At 42.9% G+C, this 19,871-nt stretch overlaps 1 protein-coding gene across 5 annotated transcripts in view; it reads left to right on the plus strand.

Moving 5' to 3' along the window:
• sgsm3 (small G protein signaling modulator 3) overlaps positions 1 to 19,871 on the plus strand; it is a 203,950-nt gene that overhangs the window by 46,589 nt on the left and 137,490 nt on the right. For 4 of the 5 annotated variants that reach the window (XM_048617525.1, XM_048617522.1, XM_048617521.1 and 1 more), the window contains 2 exons: positions 5,047 to 5,132; positions 12,875 to 12,941. In XM_048617525.1, the coding sequence (XP_048473482.1) occupies positions 5,047 to 5,132; positions 12,875 to 12,941 (153 nt within the window). Of the gene's footprint in view, positions 1 to 2,467; positions 2,616 to 5,046; positions 5,133 to 12,874; positions 12,942 to 19,871 lie in introns of all 5 variants that reach the window. The other variant, XM_048617524.1, reaches the window with a different exon arrangement.

The raw sequence follows: 19,871 nt of genomic DNA on the forward strand, positions 1-19,871 counted from the left end.
TTGTTTCTTAAAAGTCTGCATTTCAGAATCTTTGCTCATACCTCAATGCCAAAGGTGTAGATGTCAGCCTCTTGACCCATTGCTATTTATTTGGTGGTTTGGTGACCAGAACTGAATTGGGTACATGTTGCAGTTTATGTTGCAGTTTTAGACAGTGGTCTCAGGTTCATAGTATAATGATACTGCAAACCAACTCTCTGTTCTGTCATCCCAAATTCCCAAAGCTGCAGTCTTTTTCATGGTCTCTGACATGGTTGGGTTCAAAGGAAACTGATGATAACTTTTATCTCCTTTTAAGCTGCCTGAGATCAGTGAATTTAAAGAATAGGAATGGAGTTAAACTGGAAAGAGTGCTGAAGAAATTTACAAGGATGTTGCCAGGACTCAAGGGACTGAGTTATAGGGAGACACTGGACAAGCTAGGAATTTTTTCTTTCGAGCGTAGGAGACTGAGGGGGGATCTTATTGAGGTGTATAAGATCATGAGAGGCATGGATAGGGTGAATACACTCAGACTTTTTTCCAAGGTTGGGGAATCGAGGACTACAGGGCATCAGTTTAACATAAGACGAGAAAGAATACATGGAAATTTGAGGGGCACCTTTTTACACAGAGGGTGGTATGCATATGGAATGAGGTGCGGAAGTGGTTGAGGTGGGTACATTAACAACATTTAAAAGGCATTTGGATGAATACGTGGATAGGAAAGGCTTAGAAGGGTACAGGCCAAGTGCAGGGAAATGGGGTTAGCATGAATGGACATTTGGGGATGCAATGGCCCAGAGACCCAGATAACATTCTGGGGATCCAGGTTCAAATCTCGCCATGGCAGATGGTGGAATTTGAATTCAATAAAATATCTGGAATTAAGAATCTAGTGATGACCATGAATCAATTGTTGGAAAAACCATCTGGTTCACTAATGTCCTTTAGGGAAGGAAACTGCCATCCTTACCTGGTCTGGCCTTCATGTGACTCCAGATCCACAGCAATGTGGTTCAATGTGGTTGACTCTTAACTCCTTAGGGATGGGAAATAAATGCTGCCTAGCCAGCGACCCCCTCATCCCGTGAATGAATAAAGGTCAGCATGGACCAGTTTGGGCCGAAGGGCCTGTCTCCATGCTATAGGCACCTATGACTCTGAGTATGTGTTTGTTTTTATTGCCCTGAGTTTGCAGTTAAGTAGTTTTACACCAACAGATTTTTACCCAACAAATAATTATTTTTAAAGTTATTTATTTTAAAACGAAATAATCCAAAAAATATCTGCTACTTCACTCACTCATGCATTCACTGCACAGAAACACAGTCAAAAATTATCGGAGTAAAAAATATTCACGGTTACAATTTACAAGAAACAAAATAAAAGGTTCATATAACGCTTGTCTGATGTGAATTGAAGATTAATGTTTCATGGCTGATGAGAAGTGTCATTTAAGGGACTTCAACAGCCAGGGTAGAAGAGTTTTTCAGGGATCGTTTTAAAGGATGGGGTTTGTTTCGTGTTGTTTCTCATTTCAATATTCAGTGAGGGCAGATATGGCAGATGTGACTCATGCTTTTAGTATCTTGCTTTAATGTTACTGTGTTACCGTGTTATTGTATCATTGGTTATGATATCCACCCTGATAGGTTAAAATTATTTTTTACAAAAGACCATTCAATTCAGGAATGCCTTCTGTTTTTTTTAGGATAATATGTAATCAAATATTGAGGCTGGAATGTGCCTTTTTTCTTTGTGAGACAGGATCATAGAATCAACACAACGCCTGATGTTCAACCGTCATTTTGTGGACTTTATACTGTGACCTGTTTAAACTAAAATATCCTGTCTTTCTAAATTTGTAGATGACACAAAATTCAGGAGGGTTATTACTGATGAGCGTGGCAACAAATTACAAAACAAATTAACAAAATTACAAAAAGGGTGTCAAATGCATTTCCATATTAATAAATGTGAGTTTAATTTTTCACCGCATATGCAAATGGTAATTACTTTTCAAGAGAAAAGGAGGAGATCTGAAAGAAGTTGTAAAGATTGTGAATGGATGTCACAGAGTAGATAGGGAGAAACTGCACCTGCTAGAAAAGGAATCAAAAACAAGAGGGCACAACTTTAAAGTTACTTACAAAAGACACAAAATTTAGAAAAAGCATTTTCACTCTGATATTTCATGTTTGAAATGCACAGGCTGGAAGTTTGGTGGAGACATGTTCAATTAAGGCATTCCAAAGGGCATTGAGTGATTTGTTTCTATTCAAGTAATGTGAAAGAATAAAGGAAAAGGCAGGAGAATGACACTATGTCATGATGCTCATTTAGAGAGCTGTTTTGGACATAATGGGCCAAATGGCCTATCATATCCCATGTGTCTCCTTAACTACCATATTTACCTGTCTTGCTGCCTGCATATATCCCTTACTCCACCTTAACCACCATATTTATCTGTTCTGCCGCTTTCCAGAATCTGTGGATACGCATACCAACGTCCCTCTGATCTTCTGTGCTTTCCAGTGTCCTGCCGTTCATCACGGGCGCACTTAAAATGTTTAAAAGACATTTAGCTAAGTGCAAGAATAGGAAAGGTTTGGAGGAATATGCGCTCTAAGCAGGCAAGTAGGACTAGTTCAGCATGAACTGGTTGGACCAAAGGGTCTGTTTCTGTGCTGTATGACTCTCTATTCCCTTGCCTTTTTTACGCTGCCCAAGTGCCTCACCTCTCACATTTGGATTGAATTCCATTTGCCACTGATCAGTTCATCTGACCAGCTCATCTGTATGCTCCTGTAGTCTAAGGCTATCCTCTTCACGAGATACTACCCCACTAATTTTCAGATCATCCACAAACTCTCAGATCAGCCCTCCTACATTCACGTCTAAGTTATTTATACATATCACAAACAGCAGTGGCTGCAACACTAATCTCTGCGGACCTCTACTGGACACTGGCCTTTAGTCACAAAAACATCCTTCAGCCATCAGTCCTTTGCGTGGCTGATTCTTCCAAGAAATCAGTAAGTTCGTTAGACAAGCTGACTGTTCCTGCCCCCCGCCCCATCCATGATGGCAGACCACTCAAGACCATGGTCACTGTGACTTGGCTCGAACACTTAATTCCTGACACAGCTGGTGTTGATTTAGGCCTGACTCGTCTTCTCACTGCAGTAAAGTTATTTTAGTTCCACCCCTTTTTATGATGATTCGTCTCAGATATAAGGAAATGACATCAAACATTTTCCTGTTGTTCAGGATGCGTGAGGGCTAATCCTTCTTGGTGTAGTTCATATCCAGTTCACAGAAGTATACTCGGTGAAACAATGTAGTCCTTTTCCACGGGAAAAACCAGCCCAAATAACATGCAGTTCACAATGATTCAAAACATCTCTCCTGCTGTTTGGAGATGACACAGCAACAGCACCTGGTCCCTAGATGGACAAAGGTTTGAATTATTTGAATAATCTATTTCCTCCTCAATGGGAACTAATCATAGTAAGAGCAGCCATGTTCCAATACTATTGTGTTAGGTGACCAATCTCTTGATTACATCAGGTAATGGTTATTTCCCAGCATCATTGTCCCATGATAGCAGTCAGGTGATGTTGAATCCTTCATGCTTAGCCACTGTCTGAATTTACTGCTGTGTATTTGTCCTGAAGGTGGCTTTTACTTGCAGCACTGTGTTCATGGGTTTTGAAATTTTTTGTCTATATTTCATAAAATACAGTTGCAGGAATTCCAATCCTGCACTTGGGTACTGACATTTTATGTATGCCAGTTATTTATTTTTTTAAAAAGAATTTGCAGCTAACTTTTGCCTTGTGCCAATTTAAATGCGGTGAAGGCAACACATGCTGTGGACTTAAGTTTGATGGACTGTTGATGATTATTGTGAATGTTGATCAATTCTTCTAATTCTGCTTTAGGTGAGTCCTAAATCCCCCATACACCCAAACATACATACAAAAAGTATTTTTAGTAAGTAACTGCAACCCCTAATGAAGAAGTTATTGAGAATGGACAAGAAGCCCCTACAACAGCAAAATGTTGCTCCCAAGTAGCCCTTGTCAAAGCTCAAGCAGTCCTCAAAAACAAGATGAACCGTATGTGGTGCTTTGCAAAGGGCACTGTTCCCATTGATCCTTGATTATTTTTCAGGCACAGTGGTGGCATTAAATGAACATTAACAGGTAACAAACATGGTCAGCAAATTTCAGAAAGTTTACACAGGATTGCTGAAGTTGCCAATGCACCAGTTGTCTAAATGCCAATTCTGATAGTTTCAATGAGAACTGGAAAGTACCGTGTGGTGCTATGGTCCGATGCTCAAGGACCAAGTTGATATGACTACTGCTGTCTTCTCTTTGTCTCCTTTGCCAAACTTCTTTAGGCCTTGGCAGCTGTCTATTATCACACCTTAGTGGCTGTCCTTCATATGGAAGTTTAGAAACTGCGAATGCTAGCAGGGTATTCCTTCATGTTGGACATTCCACCTGATGTTTTTGCTCCTGTCTACCCCAGGGTTACTGAAAACAACTGTAGCATTTTAACTGCTTTCTTGCTGACTATGTCATTTGTGGGTGGTACTGTCATCTCTGAGCGAGGGTGTTGTAGGTTCAAGTCCAGGACCTGAGCACAAAATATCAAGGCTGTCTGTCTCATTGAAGTACTGAGTGTGTGCCACATTGTTGGCGATGCAGTCTTCAGGAAAGAAATCCAAGAACCCACCTACCCTGTCAGATGGGTGTGAAAGATTGCAGGATTCTATTTTGAGGGTGTTCTTACCAGCATGATGGCCAATATTTATTCATCAGTGAATGTTATTGAATTGGATTATCTATTCATTTCAACATTGTGGGTGCTTTCAGTGCACAAGTTGACTCTAGCCTTTCCCTGATGCCAATGATTGTTCCTCATTGGGTGCAAAACTGTCTTTTGTTTGTCTGTTCTCAAATTATCCTAGATAACATTTAATACCTGCTTGTCCTTGCCTTCTTACTGCTGGTATCCTGATATTTATCCTATACGTCTGATCTCCTTTGACAGGGAATTTTGCGCCTTCAGTCAGTGGCCCGTTTACAGCATTGACACCTAGCATGTGGCCACAGGATACACTGACCAAATACTCCCAGGTGAGAGTGGATCTCATTCTATACATCAGATTCAATTTTAACACTGTTTTATTGCTTTGATTTTATAGCCAGGATGAATCTAAAGGCTCATGCCCGTAAAGCGGCACGGTGGCTCAGTGATTAGCACTGCTGCCTCACAGCGCCAGGCACCCGGGTTCGATTCCTCACTCAGGTTACTGTCTGTGTGGAGTTTGCACGTTCTCCCCGTGTCTGCGTGGGTTTCCTCCGGGTGCTCTGGTTTCCCCTCTCAGTCCAAAGATGTGCAGGCTAGGTGGATTGGCCATGCTAAATTGCCCATAGTGTTCAGGGATGTGCAGATTAGGTGGGTTATAGGGGGATGGGTCTGGGTGGGATGCTCTGTGGGTCGGTGTGGACTTGTTGGGCTGAAGGGCCTGTTTCCACACTGTACGGATTCTATGGTTTCTATGGTTCTAAAGTTGTCTTTATCTATCTTCATTAGTTAGTCATAGTACAGAAACAAGGCAAAATGTAAAACAAAGAATTGTGGATTCTGGAAATCTAAAACAAAAACATCTGGAGAAAACTAAGCAAGTGTGCCAGCATCTGTAAGGAGGAAAACAGCATTAACGTTTTGAGTCCGATTGGGAAAAAAAAATGGTGGTTGGGAGAGGATCCTGGCTCTAAATGCTACTTTTTTAAAAGATTTTTCAGTGCTGGAGCTGATTTCCTCGGTTTCTTGGAGCAGTAATTACTGTTTTCATAAGATTTGCATTGCTTTTGTAACTTTTTAAAAATATTTAACAAAAGATACTTTAAAAAGGAGGAAAGAGAGAGGGCAGGAGATGATGTTTTGGAAGAAAGAACACGTGGTGAGGTCAGAGATCAACAAGAATATATCAAAAGAATCAAGCAGCGAACTTTCACAGCCGACTGTGAAATTACAAACATCTCTGGAGATCTGTCAAACAACGAGTGCAGTGCAGTTTCACTGCTGACCTTGAGACTACAGCAGTTGGGAGTGATCAGTGATTTCACAGCCTGATCAGCTAAGTGTTTGGTTTCAAGACTGATGAAACTTAAATCTTTTATAGATTTACAAATAAACCTTTAAAGTGAGTAGGGTGAGGATATTTTTATGTATTCCTGAGATCTGTCTCTGCACTAAATTTTTAATATAAAAGTTATCCTAGAATAGTGTTTTTGAGCAATAAGACTGTGCTCACGTGGAGTTTTCGAGAACGTGTGTTGTGATTGTTTTTTGCATATATTGTAGGTCTGTAGATTGTTTAAGGTGCAGAGATGGCTTTTAGTAGAGTGATGTGCTCTTCCCATCAGATTTAGGAGATTACCGAGCATTTCAACGTTCCTGGAAATTGTCTGCAGAAACTGTTTGGGTGCGAATCTTATCGGATCGCACAAATTGGCTGGACCAGCAGTTAGAGGCAGTGAGGAATTTACAGGAGCTGGGGGGTGTGATGGATGACAGTTTCAGGAAGGTGGAAAAACCGCAGGTACAGTCAGATGAATGGGTTACACCTAGGAGAGATAGGCAGGTAGAGCAGGAGTCTCCTGTGGCTATCCCCATCAAAATAAGTACGCTGTTTTGGATATTGTCAGGGGAATATAGCACTGACAGCCAGGTTTCTGGTACTGGGACTGCTCTGCTGTAATGAGAAGTATGTCAGGTTCCGAGCGACTGCGTGTGATTGGGGACTCTGTAGACAGGGAAACGTCAGAATGGCGTATTGCCTTCCTGGTGACAGGGTCAAGGATGCCACAGAGAGAGAGCAGAATATTCTCAAAGGCAAGAGTTACCAGCAAAAGGTTCATTAAAATCCCTACAGTGTGGAAGAAGGCCGTTTGGCCCATCGAGTCTACACGACCTTCTGAAGAGCATCCCACCCAGACTCATCCCCTACCCCTGTAACCCTGCATTCCCCACGGCTAACCCACCTAGCCCGCACATCTCTGGACACTATAGTCAGTTTATCATGGCCAGTCCACCTCACCTACATGAGTTTGGGGGGAAACTGGAGCACCTGGAGGAAACCCACACATAGGGAGAATGTGCAGACTCCACACAGACAATTGCCTGCGGTTGGAATCAAACCAGTGCCCCTGGCGCTGTGAGACAATAGTGCTAACCACTGAGTCACTGTGCCTGCCCAAGGTTGTTGTACACGTTGGTACCAATGACATAGGAAGAGAAAGGGATAGGTTCTGCAAAGTAGACAAAAGAAATTAAGTAGGAGGTTAAAAGGTAGGTCCTCAAGCACAGTAATATCTGGATTATTCCAGGTGCCATGTGCTAGTGACAGTAGAAAAAGGAGGAAAGGGCAAGAGAATGCATGCCTGAGGAGCTCGTGCTGAGGGCAGGGATTCAAGTTTTTGGATCATTAGGATCTCTTCTGTGGTAAAGGTTACCTGTATAAAAACGACGGGTTGCACCTGGTTTGGAAGGAGACCAATATCCTTGAGGGGAGATTTGCTAGTGCTACTCAGGCTTTAAATTAGTAAGGGGATGTACGGAATTCAAGGAGAGAGTCAGAAAAGAGATGTCTGTGCCTAGTACAGTAGAGAAGAGGAGCAAGTTAAGTAGTCACAGCAGGCAAGAGCAAGGCAGAGAATGAGGTAAGACTGATAAATTAAACAGCATTATTTCATTGCAAGAGGCAGATAATGCAGCTGAATTCAGGGCATGGTTGGAAACATGGCACTGGGATAACATAGCTATCACAGAAACGTGGCTCAGGGAGGGGCAGGACTAGCAGCTTAATGTTCCAGACTACAGGTGCTATCGGAAGGATAGAAAGGGGGGCAAGAAAGGAGGGGAAGTGGTGTTTTAGGTTAAGGATAACATTACGGCTGTACTGGGGAGGATATTCCTGGGAAAACATGTAGTGAAGTTATATGGGTGTAACTGAGAAATAGGAAAGGGATGATCATCTTATTGGGATTGTAGTGTGGACTGACGCCCCCCCCCAAAAAAAAAAGTCTGTGGGAAATTGAGAAGCAAATATGTAAGGAGATCTCAGATATCTGTAAGAATAATGGGGTTATAATGGTAAGGGATGTTAACTTTCCAAACACAGACTGGGACTGCCATAGTGTTAAGGGCTTGCCTGGAGAGGAATTTAAGTGTGTACAAGAAAATTTCTTATTCAGTATGTGGATGTATCTCCTAGAGAAGGAGCAAAACTGGATCTTTTCTTGGGAAATAAAGCAGGTCAAGTGACTGAGATGTCAGTGGGGGTGCATTTTGGGGCAAGTGATTGTAATTCAATTAGTATTAAAATATTTGTGAAAGAGGATAGACCTGATCTAAAAGTGAAAGTTCTAAATTGGAATAAGGCCAATTTTGATGGTATTAGGCAAAAGCTTTCAAGATTTGATTGGGAGGGGCTAATTGCAGGTAAAGGGATGGTTGGAAAGTGGGAAACCTTTAAAATTGAGATAACGAGATTTCAGAGACAGACCGTTCCTATTAGTGTGAAGGGCAAGGCTGTTAAGCGTGGGGAAAGCTGGATGACTCGAACTTGAGGCTCTGGTCAAGGAAAAGGAGGCAAATGTCAGGTATAGAAAGCTGGGATCGAACACTCCTCTAGGGAGTCGCAAGGGCAGTAGGAGTACACTTAACAGGGAAAACAAGAGTGCAAAAAGGGGACATGAGATAGCCTTGGCAAGCAGGATTAAGGGGAATCCAAAGAGATTCTAAAAGTACTTTAAGGGCAAAAGAGTAACTAGGGAGAGAATAGGGCCCCTTAAAGATCAACAAGGCCATCTGTGTTTGGAACCACAGGAGATGGGTGAGATCCTAAACGAGTATTTCACAGCAGTATTTACGTGGAAAAGGATATGGAAACTAGAGAACTTGGGAAAATAAATAGTGATATCTTGAAAAGTGTATATATTACAAAGGAGGAGGTGCTTAAAATGCATAAATGTGGATAAATCCCCAGGACCTGATCAGGTGTGTTCCAAAACTGTGGGAAGCTAGGGAAGAGATTGATGGGCCCCTTGCTGAGATATTTGTACCATCGATAGCCACAGGTGAGGTGCTGGAAGACTGGCTAATGTGATGCCATTATTTAAGAATGGTGGTATGGAAAAGCCAGGGAACTGTAGACTGGTGAGCCTGACGTCAGCAGTGGGTAACTTGTTGGAGGAAATTCTTAGGGACAGGAATTAAATGCATTTGGAAAGGCAAGGACTGATTAGGGAGAATCAACATGGCTTCGTGCATAGCAAATAATGTCTCACTAACTTGAGTTTTTTTTTGATGCAGTGACATAGAAGATTGAAGTCAGAACAGTAGATGTTGTCTGTATGGACTTCAGCAAGGCTTTCAACAAGGTTCCACAAGGCAGATTGTTTAGCAAGATTAGGTCATGTGGAATCCAGGGGGAGCTAGCCAATTGGATACAAAATTGGTTCGAAGGTAGGAGATAGAGGGTGGTATTGGAAGTTTGACTAAAGGCCTGTGACCAGCAGTGAGCTGCAAGGATCAGTGCTGGGTTCACTGCTTTTCGTCATTTATTTAAATAGTTTGGATTTCATTGTGGAAGGTATGGTTAGTAAATTTGCAGATGACCCCAAAATTGGTGGTGTAGTGGATGATGAGGAAGGTTATCTCAGAGTACAGTGAGATCTTGATCAGATGGGCCAATGGGCCAAAGAGTGGTAGATGGAGTTTAGATAAATGTTAAAGTGTTGCATTTTGATAAGGTAAATCAGGGCAGGACTCATGCAGTTAATGGTAGGGCCCTGAGGAGTGTTGCCAAACAAAGAGACCTAGGGGTGTAGGTGCATAATTCCTTGAAAATGGAGTTGCAAATAGATTGGGTAGTGAAGACTACATTTGGCACGCTTGCCTTCATTGGCCTGCGCATTGAGTATAGCAGTTAGGATGTCATGTTGTGATTGAACAGGACATTGGTTAGGCCATTTTTAGAATGCTGTGCTCAGTTCTGGTCTCCCTGCTGTAGGGTTTAGAAAAGATTTACAAGGATGTTACCAGGCTATAGGGAGAGGCTAAATCGGCTGGGGCTCTTTGCCTCTGGAGCGTCAGAGGCTGAGGGATAACCATTATAGCGGTTTATAAAATCATGGATGGAGTGAATAGCCAAGGCCTTTTTGCCAGGGAAGGGGAGTCCAAAACTAGAGGGCATAGGTTTAAGGTGAGAGGGGAACAATTTAAAAGAGATCTTGGTGGGGTGGGCGGGGGGCAACTTTTTCATGCAGAAGGCGGTGCGTCTATAGAACAAGCTGCCAGAGGAAGTGGTGGAGGTCGGTAAAATTACAACATTTGAAAGGCATCTGGATGGATGCATGAATAGGAAGGATTATGGGACAAATGCTGACAAATGGAACTAGATCAGTTTCGGATATCTGCTTGGTATGGCCAAGTTGGACCGAAGGGTCTCTTTCTGTACTGAGTAACTCTATGACTCTTCATCAGAACTGTTAGTAGTCCTAGGGCTTAAAACGCATAAAGGTGGATAAATCCCCAGGACCTGATCAGGTATACCCTACTACTCTGTGGGAAGCTAGGGAAGTGATTGCTGGGCCCCTTGCTGAGATATTTTAATCATCAATAGCCTAGGTAAGCTGCCGGAAGACTGAAGGTTGATTAACGTGGTGCCACTATTTAAAAAAGGTGGTAAGGAAAAGCCAGGGAACTATAGACCAGTGAGCCTTCTGTTAGTAGATAACAAGGTGTAGAGCTGGATGAACACAGCAGGCCGAGGAGCAGGAAAGCTGACGTTTCAGGTCGAGACCCTTCTTTAGAAAAAAAAAGCCTTCTGTTAGTGTTTGGCACGTTATTGCAGGGAATCTTGAGGGACTGGATTTGTGTGTATTTGGAAAGGCAAGGACTGATTAGGTATAGTCAACGTGGCTTTTGTGCATGACAAATCTTGTCACACTGACTGGCAAATGAGACTAGATTTATTTAGGATATCAGGTCAACATGGACGAGTTGGACTGATGGGTCTGTTTCCGTGCTGTATATCTCTATGACTGTGACAAATTATGAGAGGCATGCATAGGGTGGATAGTTGTCATTTTTTTCCAAGGCTGGAAATGTCACATAAAAGCTGGCGTATGTTTAAAGGAGGTGTGAAAATTCTTTACACGGGCGTGGTACATGCCTGAAACGTGCTGTGCAGGGAGATGGTAGAAGGAAATATGAAAGCAGCATTAAGTGGCATTTAGACAGGCACGTAAACAAGCAGGAAATGGTGGGAATACTAACCATGTGTGGGCAGGTGGTGGTTGGCGGAGACATGGTGAGCTGAAGGGCTTGTTCCTGTGCTGTACCGGTCTATATAATCGTTGCAGTAAAGGAGGGCATTCAGCCATCCTGTCTGTACAAACTCACTGCGCACTTTGTCTTAGTGTCAATCTCCTGCCTTTGCCACATAACTCTGCTTTTATTTAACTAACCATTTTGTACAGAATTGACTGCAGGACATTCTTCTGTGGAGGATAAACAACCAGAGGTGGTTGTCTTCATTGGTACTAATGATGTAGTTAGGAATGTTGTGGAGATTTGAACAGAGTTCACATTTCTGAAAGGTTATGACATGAAAGGTTAATCCTGATTTTCTCTTCACAGAAGCTACCTGATCTGCTGATTTGAGTATTTCAAGCATTTTCTGTTTTGTTTCCAGAGTTCCAGCATCTGTAATGTTTTGCCTATTCTATTCCATGTCTTGGCTGCTGCCCTGTATGTGGAGATGTTATTTATTGGAATTTAATCTGATTAGCAATTTTTTGGTTGATCTTTTGGGTAATTCTGTTACCTTGAAGAGGTTTTCAAAAGCGCTGCAGGAGGTTTTAGAAACCCTTTGTGCTCCCTGCAACCGTCTGAAGAGTGCTTAATGCAAGCATTTTGCTTTTGAAGTTCCAGCATAAACCATTGGAACAGTGACAGCCCCAAGATTGAAGACTTCTTTGCTGGACTGGCCTTAATGCTACAGACCATAAGTTATCAGAGCAGAATTAGGCCATTTGGCCCATCGTCTGCTCCGCCATTCGATCATGCTAATGTTTCTCAACCCCGTTGTCCTGCCTTCTTCCTGTAACCTTTGATCCTCTTACTAAATGAGAACTTATCGATCACTCAATAACTTGACCTCCACAACCTTCTGTGGAAATGAGTTTCACAGATTCACCACCTTCTGGCTGAAGAAATTCCTTCTTGCCCCAGTGCTAAATGGTTGTCCCTTTACTCTGAGGCTGTGCTCTTGGGTTCTAATCTCTCCCACTAGTGGAAACGTGTTCTCCACATCCACACTATCCAGGCCTCTCAGTATTCTGTAAGTTTCAATGAGATCCCGTCTCATCATTACACAGACCCAGAGACCTCAACTGTTCCTCATATGACAAGCCTTTCACGCCCGGGATCTTTCTTAGGAAACTACCTCTGGATCCCCTCCAGCACCACCACATCCCTCCTTAGATACAAGGCCCAAAACTGCTCACAATATTCCAGATGCAGTCTGACCAGAGCCTTATTCAGTCTCAGCAGTGCATCCCTGCTGTTGTATTGTAGCCCTCTCTAAATGAGAACTACCATTGTATTTGAATGCTAACATTGCATAGAACAGATTCCCTTGTATTTTGTTTTCTTTTAATCTTGGTAGTGGAGCTTACTTTGGCAATTAGTGAAGCCAGTTGAAACATTGTCATCTTTTACAGTCTCGCATCCCTTAGATGTTGAGCTGCTGGTTGAAAACATTGTATGGAACTTATCTACCTCTGCTCTGCTTTCCTTTCAGAAGAAAGACTCTGTAGAGGACTCAGAAATCCAATATGACGAGTTTGGGTTTCGGATAGACAAAGAAGGTAAATGGAAACTTAACCTCTATTAGTGCCCCTTTGACCACCAGATCCTCTGCTTGCAACCCTTACCATTTTCCACTTGTCAAGGAAGGAAATTCAATGTAATAGGATTGTCAATGATTCAAGTCACAACAGGAGCAAGTTGCATCTGACCAAAATCTTTAAAGTAATTAAATGTGTTTCACTGGTTGTTAAAGAAAGTACAATACCAATTTGCATAAGGAAATATTAAGGAGACAGGTTATCAAAACCTTGGTGAAAGAGGTAGGTTCAAAGTTTCTTATTAGAGGAGGGATAGGTAATGATGTGCAGAAATGTCGAGATGGGCCATTTTGTTATCAATGGACTTTTAAGTTATTCTTGAAGTTTCTCCACCTGCTTGACTCCAGAAGCCTCATTCACAGCAAGGCTTCAGAAGAAGGAACTGACAAGCAAGTTTTTTTTTTAGAAAAGGCATGTATTCCGAGTTCAGAATTTCTTCACTACATGTATTTAATACTGTAATATTGGTTACCATACACAGATGTGCTTGTGGCTGAAATAATAAGAACCATTTTCCTAGTTCAACTGTTTTCTTAGTTCCTATGTCATTGATTCCTATGTAGACCACGACTATTGGATCCTCACTTAATCCTAAACACCTATCCAGTCCTGAGGAGATATTCTAAATCATGGCAGGAACACAGTCGCCTGGACAATTGAAAAAGTTGACTCTCCTCCACTTCTGTCTGTTCAATTCCCAGACCTTTCCTCACTCTCAATTGTATGATCCTGTCTCTGACCATGAACTGAATCAGATGGCCCTTACCTAAAAAAACAAAGCATCCATCTGTGTTGAAGTGTTTCCAGCTCAGCCTCCAGTTTAATGAATCTTAGATGAAGTTCCTCCAATTGGAGACACTTCTGCAGATGTGCTTGCTTTGGTTCACACAGGTATCGATAAGATTCTCCAGCTGCTGCACATCTGCTGTGTTTATTTATTTAATCAGTCATTTGATTAGTTCAGTTTAATTAATGTCTCAAGTGCTGTCTGTCCTTTATATTTTTATTATTTGGATTAATGTTCTACTTACCCAGATTTTGTCAATAGCTAATATAAGTGCGGCTCCAGCGCATCTCTAATCCACAATGAATTACAGAGCCAATACTCAAAGCCATTACTGACAATAGGATTTAAGACCGATGATAAATGACCTGAGTATATGATGCACCTACAAGATCACGGCCAAACACAACCACTCCTTCACAAATTCACATAGCATGCAAACTCCAAAGAAAACTCAAAAACACAATACTACCTGGAGGAATGACAGACTGCCTCTGACATCAATATAGCCAGTGCCAAGGGAGAACAGTTAAGTGTTTGCCTTTGACTTTCTTGATCACCACGGCCATGCTACAGCCAAGGTTACAATACAACTCTCCAGAAGGTCTCAAAGTCATAAATTCTCATCAGAGCCAACATACTCTATTTGGGATCTGGGATTCCACAGACTGCGATGATAAGTAAATGAACATTTACATCTCGCTCTCATTTCCATGCACCACTTTCTCCAACAAGTGCATTAAATTTGAAACCATTGATATGCTGCTTCTGTCACTTTCCTTTCTGAGCTCATATAAACACAATCTCCTGCCACCTTTGAGATAGTAAGGACTGCTGATGCTGGAGTCAGAGGTAACACAGTGTGGAGCTGGAGGAACACAGCCAGCCAGGCAGCATCAGTGGAGCAGGAAAGTTAACGTTTTGGGTTGGGACCCTTCTTCAGAAATGGGGTGGGTGGAGGTCGGAGAGCTCTGAAATAAGTAGATAGAGGAGGGGCAGGGCTGGGGATGGTAGGTGGGATCGTGATAGGTGATTGCAGGTAGGCAATGATGGGGATTGGTCAGTGAGGTGAGAGGAGCAGATAGGTGGGAGAGAAGATGGACAGGTCAAGGAGGCGGGGGTGAGAGGGAGGGTTGGTCATGGGATGAGGCTGGGGGTGGGGAGATTTTGAAATGAGTAAAGTCCACATTGAGACCATTGGGTTGTAGGCTCCCAAGGTGGAATATGACGTGCTGCTCCTCCAGTTTCCAGATGACATCGCTGTGATACTGGAGGAGGCCCAGGATGGACATGTCATCCAGGGAGTGGGAGGGGGAGTTGAAGTGGTTTGTGACTGGAAGGTGTTGTCGTTTGTTGCGAACAGAGCGCATGCACTCTACAAAGAGGTCTCCGAGCCTCCGCTTGGTCTTACCAATGTAGAGGAGGCCATGTCGGGAGCAGCAGATGCAGTAGACCACATTAGCAATGTGCAGATGAACATCTGTCTGATGTGGAAGGTTTTTTTGGGTCCTTGGATGGAGGTGAAGGGGGGAGGTGTAGGGGCAGGTGTAGCACCTCCTGCGGTTACAGGGAAAGGTGCCGGGGTGGTGGGGCTGGTGGGGAGTGTGGAGCTGATGAGGGAGTCAAGAAGACAGTGGTCCCTACGGAAAGCAGATAGGGGTCGGGAGGGAAATATATCCTTGGTTGTGGGGTCAGATTGCAGGTGGCAGAAGTGGCAGAGAATGATATGTTGAAGCCGGAAGTTAGTGGGATGATACATGAGGACAAGAGGGATTCTGTCTTTGTTTTTGTTGCGGGGAGGGGTGTGACGGCAGAGGTGCGGGAAACGCAAGAGATGCGGTTGAGAGTATTTTTGACCACTGAAGGGGGGATGTTGCGGTCCTTGAAATGTTCAGGAGTGGAACGCCCCATTTTGGGAGCAGATGCGGCGGAGGGGGAGGAATTGGGAGTAGGGGATCGCATTCTTGCAGGAAGGTGGGTGAGAAGAGGTGTAGTCTAGGTATCATCCCCGCCTCCTTGACCTGCCACAACCTGTCCGTCTTCTCTCCCACCTATCTGCTCCTCCCATCTCGCTGACCAATCCCCACCACTGCCTACCTGCACTCACCTATCACCATCCCACCTACTTGCCCCAGTCCCACTCCTCCTCTCTCTCTTTATTTCAGAGCTCCCTTCCCCCTCCCCCATTTCTGAAGAAGGGTGCCGACCTGAAACATCAGCTTTCCTGCTCCTCAGATGCTGCCTGACCTGCTGTGTTCCTCCAGCTCCACACTGTGTTATCTCCTGCCACCTTTGCTTTCTTATCTACCCGAATGTCCTCTCCTAGTACATCTTCTCCACGAGACCCGCCTCCTGATCCCATTAAATTGTCAAATACCAAAGCATCTCTTCTCAACTTCTATGCTCACCTAATGTTATAAATCACCCTCTTGCTTTAATTGCTGAACCCTCTCAAAACCTTTAATCCTGTACTCTAAAGTGACATCCTGCACATTTACTTGTGTGAAGTACTGCCTTATCTCCAATGTTCCACCCACAGCACTAAAATGGCTCTAAACAAGTGTGATGGAATGCTTCCTTCTCGTCTGGATGAGGGTTGCTCCAACAACACTCAAGAAGATTGACAACATCCAGTAAAAAGCAGCCCTCCACTACAGACGCTCAGTAGCTGCACTGTGTACTATCTATAAGATAAGATACTGCAGAAATTCACCAAAGATTCTCGGACAGCACCTTCGAAACCTGCAACAATTTCTGTCTAGAAGGACAAGGGTAGCAGATAAATGGGAACACTGCCGTCTGCAAGCCTCCCTCCAAGCCACTAATCATCCTGATTTGGAAATATATCACTGTTTCTTCGCTGTACCAATGTCAATATCCTGGAATTCCCTCCCTAAGGGCATTGTGGGTCAACCTACAACGGTTCAAGGCAGCAGCTCATCACCACCTTCTCGAAGGAAACTAGAGATGAGCAATGAAATGCTGGACAGCAAACAACGTCCACTTCCCATGAGCAAATGATTTTAAAGAAAGGCCTCACACTTCCTGTCTGCAATGTTCTCAAGCCCCACAACTCTGAGAAATCTGCACATCTACTGTCAGAACCATTCACTTCTTTCATCCTGTTTTCAGCAACTGTGCCTTCAGTTGTATGGGCCGTAAGCTCTGGAAACCTCCAAATCTTCTCAAACCATCTTATCTTTTGTTCTTGCTTCTGTGCACATTCGCGTCCACCCATGTGCGCACCCTGTCGCTTGACCCCCCCCCCCCCCCCCACTTGCATGCTCCCCAACTCTTGCCCTCCCTGTGTGCGCACTCTATTCCCCTACCGTCTCTCACATGGGTGCGTGCCCCCTCTCTCGCAGTCCCACCGTATCCTATCTGGTCCCCCGCAGACAATCCCCATCCCCCATCTCTAATGTTATGAATGTTTGTTTGTATTTGAGAGACCAGGTAATGTCTTCTCCCCAGTAAAAACACAGCCACGAGTAACATGTTTGAAGTCCCCTCCAGTTTTGCCACACAGCCTGACATATCTGTTGGCCAGCTCTGTCTTGAAATTGGATGATTATTTTTCCTCTCTTTTTATCCAGCAAGCTACAGTGTACAATGCTTTACACTTGCAGTCCACAGATAGGAAATGAATCAATCACAAAGCTGTAGGTGGCTGGGACTTCATGCCCTTGCATAGACTGCAGGTTCTGAAATTCTGTCCTTGAACTTCTCTGCCTCTGCATCTCCCTCCCTTTTATTTAACAATACTGTTCAAACGGATGTCTGATGAAGCTTTCAGTTACACTCCTGATCTCTTCCTCGGACAGTGTGCTCACTTTTGGCTGATTACACTTCTGTAATGCTCCTTAGGATTCTTTACAATGTCAATTGAGCTATATAAATCCAAGTAAACAAAAACAACTTTTATGATGAATAATGAATTCTTATGATTTATTAAAGATCAGCTCTTTCCACCAGCTCATCCAATCACTGATGAGAAAGATTACATAACTCTCACTGTTAGTATTGTGGAGAGGAGTTTACTGGTAGCCTCCTTGCTGCTCCTTCAGCTTTCACGTTAGCTCACAGTTATAAAATTCAGTCACAAGTTTGTGTGAGAGATTACATTTGCTAGGAAAATGAAATGGATGATGGAATTGGTTAGATACTAATCTTTCATTTCTGACATCTGAGCTCAGATCAATTAAATGGAACCTCCCTTTTGTCATGATCCCAGCAGATGTTATTGCTGGATACGTTAAACCACAGACAAAAATCTGTCTTTTAGAAATTATTTTGGTTTTAATGAAGTGGCCTCTTTCTGAAACATAGACATGCAATGTTACAAGTTTTGCTTTGACAATAAAACAATTTATTAACGAAATAAATGAAGATAATACAGAATAAACCAAATGCTAAGACCATAAGAAATAAGATCAGGAGTAGACTATTCAGCCCTTCAAGCTTGTTCTGCGTTTCAGTAGAATCAAGGCTAATCTGACAATACTCATGTCCATTTTTCTGCATTTTCCCTATTCCTTAGATTCTTGATCAGGAGGGGAATCAATCTAACGAGTCGACTTATGATGCAAATTCAAACTTTTTTTTAACATTCATTAGAAGTTTAACCCCATTATTCCAAAAAAAGTCCTTTATAAATTGAGGGAAATAAAGAGCTTTTGTACAGTACCTAAAACACCACTCATACAAGGCTCTCACCATAGTCATAGAGTTATACAGCATGGAAACAGACCCTTTGGTCCAATTTGTCCACGCCAACCAGGAATCCTAAACTGATCTAGTCCCATTTGCCAGCATTTGACCCATATCCCTCCATACCCTTCCTATTCATGAACCCATTTAGATACCTTTTAAATGTTGTAATTGTACCTGCCTCCACCACTTCCTCTGGCAGCTGATTCTATACTTGTGCCATCCTCTGTGTGAACCTCAAGTCCCTTTTAAGTCTTTCCTCTCTCACCTTAGACCAGTGCTGTCTAGTTTTGTCTTTGGATCTATCACCTCTGTAGGTTTAAGTTATATGTGAGTTCAATTTATAGACTGAAATTGCAGATACCTTCTTCTTGGAAGTATTATAAACCTGAGCTTAAATGTACTCAACTTTACTGTTTTATCCCAACCCTTCTGGACTGGGGCTAACAGTTAACTCGCCACTCTAAATTCATTTCGTTCCCTTCTCCAAAAACATTGGTCTATACAGCCATCTTCATTTGAGAACTTCATAGGACTACTCAAAACACAAAGTAAAACTGAAACTAAAGTCTTCCTTTCTCAACGAGCTTGAAAGAAGACAAGTTCCTGAAACCTTGAACAAACATTGAGACCCTAATGTTTATATTACTGGTTCATTAAAAAAACTCTAAAATATGCAAAAATCCATTAGTGGTGCACAAAAATCTATGCTAGACTTCAAGAAATATTTTAAAGGAAATCACGGTTACAGAAATACTTGCAAATGAATTATAAACTTCAAACACACAGAAAATCTGCAGATTATTAATCAAAAACAAAAAGCCCAAAATTAGAACGTAAGACAGTACAGCCCTTAACCTGCCATTTCTGTGCTGACTACGATGCTTTTGTAAACTAATCCCACCTGCCTGCACGTTGTCGCTTTCCCTGTATTCCCTGCCTGTTCCTGTGCCTGTCTCTTAAACTTTGCTAACGTATCAATTTCTACCACCTCCCTGACATAATGTACCAGGCACTTGTCAGCCTTTGTATACAAGAACTACCCATCGCCCTCCCGCCCCAAATCTTCCTTAAACTTTACCCCTTTCACCTTAATCCTATGCCCCTGAGTATTTGAAATTTCCACCCTGGGGGGAAAAAGACTCTGACAATCCACCCTATCCATTCCTCTCAAAATTTTACATACTTCTATCAGGTCGCACCTCAGCCTCCGATGCTGTAGCAAAAACGATCCAAGTTTTGTCCAACCTCTTATTAACACACTCCAGCCCAGGTGCCACCCTGTAAAATCTTTTTTTTTCACCAAACGCAAAGCCTCCACATCCTTCCTATAGTGTAGCGACCAGAATTGCACGCACTACTCCAAATGTTGCAACATGACTTGCCAACTTTTATACTCA

The sequence above is a fragment of the Rhincodon typus genome, chromosome 37 (assembly GCF_021869965.1).
Source record: "Rhincodon typus isolate 14 chromosome 37, sRhiTyp1.1, whole genome shotgun sequence".
NCBI lineage: Eukaryota > Metazoa > Chordata > Chondrichthyes > Orectolobiformes > Rhincodontidae > Rhincodon > Rhincodon typus.